At 34.3% G+C, this 10,966-nt stretch overlaps 1 protein-coding gene across 5 annotated transcripts; it reads left to right on the forward strand.

Annotated features, from left to right (window-relative positions):
* The first annotated feature begins 1,687 nt into the window (after nucleotides 1-1,687).
* Nucleotides 1,688-6,894, forward strand: LOC133301510 (uncharacterized). 5 transcript variants are annotated; one of them, XM_061501140.1, is made up of 6 exons: nucleotides 1,688-1,764; nucleotides 2,082-2,160; nucleotides 2,357-2,633; nucleotides 4,294-4,413; nucleotides 4,563-5,680; nucleotides 6,028-6,894. In XM_061501140.1, the coding sequence occupies exons 3-6, from the start codon at nucleotides 2,364-2,366 to the stop codon at nucleotides 6,176-6,178; spliced, it is 1,659 nt and encodes a 552-aa protein (XP_061357124.1). In that variant the 5' UTR covers nucleotides 1,688-1,764; nucleotides 2,082-2,160; nucleotides 2,357-2,363; the 3' UTR covers nucleotides 6,179-6,894. The 5 variants fall into 5 exon arrangements, 4 of the variants coding, with proteins under 4 accessions (XP_061357124.1, XP_061357125.1, XP_061357126.1 ...); XR_009750208.1 differs by lacking the exon at nucleotides 1,688-1,764 and having other exon boundaries at nucleotides 1,965-2,160; nucleotides 6,028-6,298; nucleotides 6,483-6,577; XM_061501141.1 differs by lacking the exon at nucleotides 1,688-1,764 and having other exon boundaries at nucleotides 1,965-2,160; nucleotides 6,028-6,193; nucleotides 6,483-6,894.
* Nucleotides 6,895-10,966: the final 4,072 nt, after the last annotated feature.

Consider the following 10,966-nt stretch of genomic DNA (forward strand, 5'->3'; position numbering starts at 1 on the left):
ATCCCAATATGAGTATCAAACTTCATCAAATCATATACTAACCTCATCTATGGTAATCATATCATCAAAATAGCTCTTCAACTCAAATTTGCTAATTTGGAGCTATTCTACTGACTGTTACTGTGTCAGCAGTAAAAAATAACAGATTAAAATCCACCTGTGTAGAATACTATCAATATGGATATCAAAATTCTTATAATTTCATTCTCATTCTATTTATGACCCTAAAGTTTTCATAGTAATCCTATAATTTCAAAATTATAAAATTAGAGTTATTATAATTAGACTAGGCTTTAATTTAAGTAGATCATACCAATATAGAATGCTTTGAGCTTTACCTAGCCTATCAAACCTTCAAGGCATACCAGGCCTATTATAATTTAAATTATAATAAATTAAACACGGATTACTTAAGAAATTAAAACACAAGAATAAACAGGAACAACTCTTATGACTACCCATTATATCTAATGATTTTAATTTATTAAATATTTAAGACGTTAGTTGCAAGGAAATCAATAACCAAGATTTGATTTATTAAATATTTAAGACTTCTTATTTTTACATCAGTGTAGTTAAGAGTGAACTTACATCGATGTAAAATGATCCTTATCATATATGAGAATTTCTCATGTTGTGATCCTTCGATTTGCGTCCAAAGCTTTTTTCTTTTTTTTAATAAGTATGGAGCTCACCACTAATTGAGTCACAACATGTGAATTGTATTCTCATGCAATATGAGAAAATCAAAGCCCACAATGAGATTAATATTTCTCATGTTCTACAAATAATTGTATCTCTTAAACGGGGAATATTAGTCTCATGTTACATGAGAGTAGTTCTCTCATGTTATAGAGAGAATTTAAGTGAGACCCACCATTAAAAAGCAAAAAAGAAAAAGAAAAAAGAAGGGATGCGATTTTCGAAGTGAGAGAAAATGAGATAACTATCTCATGTAAAATGAGAGTTGTATTTTCCCTCTTAAATACACATAAAAATGGATGGAGTCTATGTAAAGAGAAGAGAAAAAAAAATATGAGCCCCATACACTTTTATGCGTGCTTAGAAAATAAAATGATATCTTATAATACGAAAAACATTAATCTCAAAAATATATATATATATATATATATATATATATATATATATATATATATATATATGGGGCAGGATATTCTTACACCGGTGTAAGAGTTAGAAGTCTTACACTCAATCTTGACCATTGATCCACTTGTATCCAATAGTTCAAGTTATTAAAAAATTTGAGCCCATAGATATAAGTGGAATCAACGGACAAGATTGAGAGTGTAACTTACTCTGGTGTAAAATGATCCTAACCCTATATCTATATATATATATATATATATATATATATATATATATATATATATATATTAAATTCTTTTTAAAAAACCATTTTGAGCTAAGTAATAAATAAATCTTAAATGCATATGTTGCACCTAAATTCAGTGCATTTCACTGATAAGAGTATTACACACGAGAGAGAAAATAAATTTGACAAAAAGAAAAAAAGAATTTTGATTAAGATGTACTGTTCCCATGAAACATTGGTGAAATGCAGCGAATCTTTTATACAACACTGACACCAAAGATTAATTGCTAAGTGACATGGAAAAAGAATATTTCTACAGAAGATCAAGTGCTTGAGTCATTTCGTTCAAAGGAACACAAGTACAACTCTTGCTCAGTTTCAATTACTTGCTCCATTTTTCTCAATCTCCCACTGGGTCCCCATTTTTTCATGTAAGAAATCAACCTCAATCTTTTTTTTCTATCTTTTTTTTCCTTTTTTGGTTCTCCAAAACGTTGCCTCGTTTAAATTGCGTGAAAAAAATAAAGAAATTAAAATGCCTAATTCATTTTCGGCACCTAACATTTCCCCCCTTTTCTTTTTGGGTTTTTTTTTTTATTCACTCTAATTGCGTTCTTGATCATACCCTTGACGTCTTCATGGCTGTCTGACGAGTTCGCCAGCTCTGCATTTTTTGGTTCTCTTTATTTATTTATTCATTTTAGTGATTAAACTTTGATAGAATGGTTGATTTTGAAATTGAAACTAGGGTTTATTATTCCTAAGGATTTGGATCACTACTAGGGGAAAGACATAAAATCAAGTTTAGTGGAGCTACACAAATAATGGTAGGTGGTAGTATACTTGTTTTTGTGTCTTTTTCTCTTGTATAACATGAAATTACCGCATTGCCTGTTTGGGTTTGTGTTCATTTCCTTGTCCTTTTTATTAGTTTGAATTTTCGTTAAGAGCCAAGGCAGGTGTGGGAATACAAGATTGTTCGAGATAATGTTACCTGAATCAATCTGTTGCTAACTTATGCAGTGATTCAATGGAAGCAGAAGAAGAGGGCATGAACAACCATGAAAAGCTTTCTGGCTTTATTTTCATGTGTAATAGTGCGACAAAACCAGATTGCTACCGATACCGTGTCTTTGGGCTTCCTGCAGGGAGAAAGGATGTTGTAGAGAAAATCAATCCTGGCACATACCTTTTTCTGTTTGACACTGATGTGAAGCTTCTCTATGGCCCATATATAGCAACCTCAACTGGGAAGCTAAAGTTAGAACCATTAGCTTTTGGTCGGAAATTCCCTGCTCAGGTGAGATTGCTAGTGTTTGTAGAAATGGTGTTGGTAGCATCACCTAGTTTTTTGTCGCATTAATCATGTTTCCAGTGAGTAACAAGAAGAAACAATTTATTTTAATCGCATTTATAATATGCCGTTTATGTAGTAATTTTTTACCTCTACTATCCGTTGCCTGAATACAATAAAATTGCCCTTTTCTCAAACTTATTTATTTGGTTAGTTCTTAGATTAGCCAGTTAAATGGTTGATGCTTCAAGAGTATAACTTGCTTGTAGGGTGTTAATTTCTTGATTTACTTGTGGGGGTGGATACATATGGAGGAATATGATTGGTTTTGGCAGATTATTCTGGTGCATTTGGAAATACATATTACCATTGACTTTATTGTAGTGTGTTACGACTGGGATTGGATTGTAAAAGGGCCTTGATTAGAGGCCAGGTTAGTTAGAGTTGATGGATAGGTAGTTAGAAGCAGTTAGTTAGTGGCTTAACAGGAATCCTAATCATTTGTATATAAGGGGATACAAGCCTCTGTTAGAATATCGTTTGGCAAATTTATAGTGACCCAGACATTCTCTATGGGAAGGGAGCATCTCCCTTGTTAACAGGTTCACCTCTTGTATTCATTATTTGTTCATTTTACAATAATATTGTTCCTTTTCCTTCATTTCTCCTATCTTTTCCTTTTCCCACATCCTCCATTGTTGTAGCTTTCATCTTCTGAAATCTAGTGCTGTAAATTGTTGATGCTTCAAGAGTATAACTTGCTTGTTGGGTGTTACTTTCTTGATTTACTTGTGGGGGTGCATACTGGATACATATGGAGGAATATGATTGGTTCTGGCAGATTATTCTGGTGCATTTGGCAATACTTATTACCATTCACTTTGTTGTAGTGCTAGGAGTAAACCAGTGAACCTTAATGTCAATTGATTATTTTGAAGTTGTCCCCACTATTCTTTTTCATTGTAACATTGTATGGTTACCTAGTTGGGTATATTGTTTTCCCTGATTTTTCCTTATTTTGGTCAGTGTTCGTTTATTAATTTTATAAGTCATATGGCTAGTTGAGGGGCTATAAGTTTTTGGCACCTGAACAACAAGTGCCTCTGATAACTTGATACAACCCCTCCTATATTAAAAACTTATCATAGGCAGCGCGTCAGGGAATTAACCTCTCTCAATTTATCTAGCGATTCAACAAACGATAATGCAGGTGCAACAAGTGATAATGTTCACTACGTAGCAGCTGGTGCAACAAACGCTTGTGCTGACTCAGCAAGCGGTTAGAGCTTTAGAATAAAAGGGAATCAAGGATCAATAACCAGATATCTTTTGGGCTATTGGGACAAATGCTCTTTGGGAGAGACCAGGGGCTCTCCAACTCCTCTGAACCTATCTTTCATTTCCTTTAATTTTGTATTTTCTGCTGGTCTTCTGTAAAACGTGGTAGTCAGGATGGAATACTGTTCCATTGATTACATGTAATTGACACTGTTGTTTGAAGAATATATATACAAATTATCTCTGTTTCCGGTCTATTCTTGGAATATTTGCTTTAGTTCGTTACATAACTCCTGTACTCAAAATCAAATAGTGACTTCAAATACACCATATCTATTAATGCTTTTCTTTTCCCATCTGCCTCCTTTCTTTTTTTGCTTTTGTTCAGGTGAGATTCAAAGTTTACGTGGACTGTTTACCCTTACCAGAGAATTGCTTTAAACATGCTATTCGGGATAATTACCAGAAAAACAACAACAAATTCAACCCTGAACTCAATATTAGACAAGTAAGTTTAATTTTGGTATCTATCAAATTGATTTTAATTACAATTATTTCATTCTGCCTTTCTTTTCCTTGCCTTTTCTTTTTGAGTAAGAGAAACTTTTCTTGTAACTACTATGTCTTTTTTAGTTGGAATTTGTTGTAATGTTGCAGGTAAGAAGTTTATTAGAATTGTTTCGCCCATTACATGTATCGTCAACTGCACCTACACATCCTGTTTTGAAGAAGATATACTCTCCCTCAGAGATGCCACTTCCACCAGTGAATAATGTTTTTCATCAGATATCAAGGCCATCCATTTCTGAAGATGCATATTTATCTAGGATGTTACCTGATCAAACACCAAGGAAGTTGAACTATAGACATGTAAATGAACTGGAGGAGCCTACTGGTTGTGCCTATCCTGTCATTAATTTGATGCCAAATTCAGCCGCAGCCCAATCTTTGCCATCCCAAGCTTCAAGGAATCAGCTTCATGCCTCAGCAAGTACACTTACTCTGGAGGGTACTTATGCAGCTGGGATGGGCACCAGTTATACTCGACCACTGCTGGATTATCAATATACACATCAGAATATACTTAACCGGCAACCTGAATTTCATTCATCCCTGTTGAATAAGGGCAGCGGTTATGCTCAGTCATTGCAAGATCCTCAATATGCACATCATAATATCCTACATCCACAACCTGGATTTCATTCTTCCATGATAACTACGGGTAGCAGTCATGCTCAATCACTACAAGATCCTCTACATCAACATCAGAGTATCCTACATCCACCACCTGGATTTCATTCTTCCGTGATAACTATGGGTAGCAGTCATGCTGAATCACTACAAGATACTCAACATCAGAGTATCATACATCCACAACCTGAACTTCATTCTTCCACAATAACTATGGATAACAGTCATGCTCGATCACTACAAGATCCTCAACATCCACATCAGAGTGTCTTAAACCCGCCACGTGATTTTCATTCCTCAGTAGCGAATGTGGGCGGCAGTTATGCCCAATACGATACACACCAGAATATCCTTAATATGCAGTCTGACTCTTATTCCTCCATGGCGAATATAGGCAGCAGTTATGCTCAATTGCCAGATCCTCAACACACGCATCAGGAAACCCAAAATCTACAACCCTATTTCAATTCCTACTCAATGAATATGGGACATGCTGATGTCACGATGCAGTCACATGCTTCTTCATCATTATACTATCCATACGTTCCTCAACAAGTTGTGTCTGCCACATATTCGGGCCAAGGGTATTTTTCAACTTTTCCTGGGTGAACTTTATTCCTATCCTTGAGTTGAAATTCTTTAAATTACTTCAGCAACCTTTGTTTGGCATAGGGGTTTTTATTAATTTTCTTAACATCAACAAGGAGATGATTCATTGACTGAAGCTATGATGTTTAAGATTCCACTGGAGAAAGCATTGCCTCATATCCTTATTCAAGCATGAAAGTCAACGTAAAAATTTATAAATGTTTGCTGAGAAAGCATACTTATCTATGGGCTTAAGGCATTTTGCTAATTTCCGGTTAAGTTGTCTTTATTATTGAAATGAATTTTGTCAATATCTAATGTTGCTGCTATGGCTAATGCCTAGGTCTGGAGCCATACAAGGGTTGATATCTAGTGATCAACAAACCGGAACGGGAAGTGAGTATTATCAGTCATCTATGCTAACAGAGAATAAATCTATGCAAGAGAATGTTGTGAGCCACCTGTATTCAGCAAATTCCTATCCCAAGTGCTGAATTGCATGTCCAAATGTGAGGGGATCTTGGTCTGGAAATTTGACATATTCCATTTGCTTCCGTATGTACATATACAGGGGCCACATAAACCTATTGTTGGTGCATGCTTTTTTTTGCCAGGTAGAAATTTGACACTAGAGGGCATAGTGGCCTTCCCTGTTATGTACCAGGAAACTTGCATAATAACAAATTTGCAGAACTGGATCTAATATACAAAAATTACTGTTTCCATTTGAGTTGCCTTTATGTAGATGAATTGCTGTTACACGTCCTTCGTGACCTTCGTAACTGCCTATCTGTGCAGGCTATCTGGGTGCAGTTCATTCCGTCCAATTTGCACCGAGATTTTATGGCTTCAGACTTGCAAAAGTGGCTTAAGGAATGCCCTTTCATTAGGTTGGTTTACTCTCAAACTTTGATAGTGCTTCCAAATCTGAGTGGGTGTGGGCTTCTCTTTTAGGTGAGAGAGTCTTGGTCATTTTATTCATGCTTATTCTAGACATTGTGGTAGAGCTATGATTTTAAAGCTGAATGTTGAGGTGTGGTAATTGGCTTAGAAATGACTTGGAACATGGTGTATAGAAGATTAATTTTGTAGCGTGACAATAAAATTTGTAATCTATAAATTGAAGATGGCTGGTAGGTAGTACAAGAGCTGAATGCGTTGACTGGTTAGTTACGAATGCGTTGCATGTCTTTCGAAACCTTGTAGTTACTATGGGTCTTTTGTATTATTATTATTTTATTTTTGTAAAAAGATGTTAATCATGAATAATGTGTTATTTAATTATTAATTAATAACAGTATTTAATATTAATTAATAATGTGTTAATAATTTATCAGTCTAGCGCATTCAATTTGGGTACGTCAAGGTGCATGCAAGAATTTTTTTTCATATGAAAAGCTGGATATATTTGAAACTGTTCAGTCCTATTGAACCGTATAGTAATATCATAAGATATGCGCTTAGAGATACCCTATAGATAGGTATCTTGGTTGGCTTGTAGCTAATATTCCAATAATTGTGCATAAGCAACAGGTTTATAGTCGAGACGTGGGTGTGTGCACAGTGTGGACAGAAGTAGTAAATGAGTTCAGAGTGTGTGTACCTGGAGGTTTTAAGCAGTGTTTTAAAATTCCGCCCAGCCCCTTGGGTTGACTCGGGTCAACCCTGACCCCTCCCCTCTGAGGGTTGGGGTCATAAGTTGGACCCTATATGCATATCGACCCCTCTGACCCCCAAAATTCGATCGAATTTCAGTGATTCCGGGATCAGAGGGGTCAAAGGGGGTCACTACATGTTTTTTTTTTTAATTTATTTTCATGAAACAACATTGTTTTATTAAAAAAATAAAATAAAAATGCTTTCAAACCTAAATCTAATCGTTCTCTTCTCTCCTAGCGATCTAAACGTTTTCAATCTTCACTTCGCTGCCGTGAATCTTTTAGAAAAGGTAAAGATTTTACCCATTCAAATGAAATCCTTACGGTCGTCGATGGAAAACAAAAACTCATTCTTACTTCCTTTAAATTTTTCTGTCAGAGACCTTCTCAAAAGAGGCAGAATCGGGTCAGCATAGTGACCCCATTAGAATGAGTTTTGTACTCTGGTATCTTGATACTTTAATTAGGTTGTGTAATATTGACTTGTGGTTATAATTGGTGAATTATGTTAAATATATTTTGAATCTTTGATGATTGGTGGTTTGTTTTTTAATATTTTCTTATAGGATATATATATTTATATTTTTTTAATATATAAAACCGGGTCAGCGTAGTGACCCCGTGACCCCCCGATTGAATCCGTGACCCAGTGACCCTTGACCTCGGCCGGGCCGGGTTTTTAAACACTGATTTTAAGCCTTGTATTTATAGAGGTTATCTCTTGGGCTGTGTAGATCTCCTAGTTGTAGTAAGATTCAACTCCTTTTCTGTTGGGATAAAGATTCTATCCTTAATAACTTTACTATTTTATATTATTAGGATAATTGAGTTATTATATTTTAAAGGATTCTTGGATAGGTAGTTAGGATATAAAATATATCCGTGAAACGATTATGAAAGTCATATGTCAACTCCGCTTGGATCACATGTCAAGTACTTCTAAGATACAGTTGTTTTAATTTCATTAAGAGATGACTCAATCATAATGTTTGATATTCCATATTCTCCTTCTCCACCTCCTGGTTTTCTTCTCACAATTACGGTGGTTTTCTTCATAAGAAAATAAATTTGAAGGGCCCAATTTGTATGCTTAGGAAAGAAAACAATTACAAGGCATTTGGTACGCGACTTTTATATTAAAACTCGGGAAAGCAAAAATGGGGAATAAAGAATGTTGCATTTGGTAGCTCAAATATCGAAACTTTTCATGCAAAATATGTTTATGGGAAAATGGATCTGTGTGTTAACTCTCGCATTGTTTGTCAAATTATACATCCAAAGAATTGATGGAATTATTCAGTGTCCGGGGAAGCAAAATTTATAGCGCGAAAATATTTAAATTGACCTTCACAATGTGTACGATTTGTAAATTTCCAATAATGCTAGGGTTATTTTCGTAAAATAACCTAACATTCTCACAAATATATTACAACCAACCAAACACACATTCAATAAATTAATTCATAATTTCTCGGATAAATTTGATCCTACCAAACAGCTTTTTAATAACTTTTCAGTAAAATATATTTCCCGCTATATTCCAGTAATAATTATTTTCTAGATTAAAAAAATAGAGACAAGGGTCCCTAAAAGAAGCCATCATATAGCAAACTCATGACATACATGTTAGTGTACCTTTTTTTATCTGTAAGAAACCGAGAATAAAGTCAAAGATATGGTCGATATTGTTTCAGCAACAGTCTTTTATAATAGTAAAAAAAAAATCCCAATATCCTATATTTTGTGCACACCACTAATAACAGATACCTTGATGGTTAGGGTTTACATATGGTTATATATCTTTGTGCTTGAGAACTTGAGCTTGGAAGATTTACAAAGTGCTCAAAGAGACTTGCATACTACTTGACTCGTGGACTATTTCAACTCGTTATCAGAACAAAAGGGAAAGTAATGGCAGGGGTATTTATGACACTTAATTGTTTTGCATTAGATATAATTGCTTCTGATTGTATATGAGCATGATTAGATCATAAAGATATTTTAGAACTTACAATACAACATGACCAGGATATGCAAAAATGACATCTGGTTTAAGAACCAGAAAGTATACTCCGGTTCTTCTAATATTTCACCGTCTCCAAAGTAACGGCAAAAAAGTTAACCCCAAAACTACAAATTTGAAGAAAATGGAAATAATTGATAATCGAGGCATAGTAGCTGTTTGGGGAGACGCAAGGAAGAGACTAATCAATAGCATCTAGTAGAGGATGAAGTACACAAGTACATCATGGAGAGCCTTGATATACTCCTTTACTAGCCAGTTATGTGGCATTTTACTGAAGACCAACTCCTTTGTAAATTTTTTTTTTAACATAATGCTATTGGTAAGAATTAGCATTTTCCAAATAAAAATTTGAAGCAATTTAAAAAATTGAATTAGTGATTGAACTATTAAGCGCTCTAGATTATGATTTGATTAGAAAGATGAACTAATTTGGTAGTTGTCTCGGGATCGGTTCTCGGCTTTGAGCTTTCTTTAGAATTGGGATATGGGTTACATGTAAAGAGGAAAATTTCTTTGGTAATTCGTACAATATTTTTCCTAAATTGAAATTTTTTAATTCCATTTGAATCCAATTTTTTTTTTTCATATTTTTCTTTAAATTCAAAACTTTATCTTTTTTAAAAAAAAATAATCAGTATAAAAGTGGTACCAAAGAAACTCTCCTTTAAAGAAAAAGGTTGCCCCTGTACATAAGCGAAACTCGCTCTAGCTTGGGAGCCTGCCACGATACTCCAGCCTGCGTCGTGGTTTTCCCTCATGATCACCCCATCACCATGATTATCACTTGCGGATTTCCTGCTCTAGATCACTCCACATTCTCCTAATTGTTACAAAACCTCTATAAAAGGTAGATACAATGTTATGAGGGACACACATGCTTACGCTTGAGCATTTTGAACTTTCTATCATTTAGAGCGTTCTCACTCCCTCAATCGAACACACACTTACCTTGATTATTTCCATCGGACTATTGTTTGGGTGACTGATACTTCATTTTCAGGCGTCTCTCTACCACTTATCCGTAGATAGAAATACCAGCTCATTCATGCTGGACATCTTCGGTTTAACACTGCTGAATATAATTAACAGGGTTGAATTGGAATAATCAGTTAAAAAACATAATTAGTTTATGATCTGATTAGTTGAATCGACTGAACTGTTCTGTTTTTAAAATATTGATCGGAGGGAAGCTAGTTTTGCTATTTTATGCCACTTTTCTTGGCAAATTGAATTTTTTTAAATTTTTAATTTTTTAATATTATCATAAACTGAATGCAAAAATTATATTTTTGAAAATCGAGATTTCCGGACAAATAAAAATTTCTCCTGTACCAAACGCTCCCTACGGCAAAACTATGACGATGATGTTCTCTTGATACAATTTATACAATTATTTGTAATCTGATCATATAAATTATTATTCGTTTGCTTAATCCTTTAATTAAGTAATACACATGTCCGTTTACATATTTAAATTTTAAATGTTTAATTACTTTTTCCCATTAAAAAATTAATGTAAAAGTTAAAAAAAATAATACTAATAAAAATTTAAAAGTAAGCAAACATAAAAAAAAAATGTAATTCTCGTTGTATCTCTG

The sequence above is a fragment of the Gastrolobium bilobum genome, unplaced genomic scaffold, assembly GCF_033153095.1.
Source record: "Gastrolobium bilobum isolate Gb01-03AN ecotype WA unplaced genomic scaffold, APGP_CSIRO_Gbil_v1 utg1427, whole genome shotgun sequence".
In the NCBI taxonomy this organism is placed as follows: domain Eukaryota; kingdom Viridiplantae; phylum Streptophyta; class Magnoliopsida; order Fabales; family Fabaceae; genus Gastrolobium; species Gastrolobium bilobum.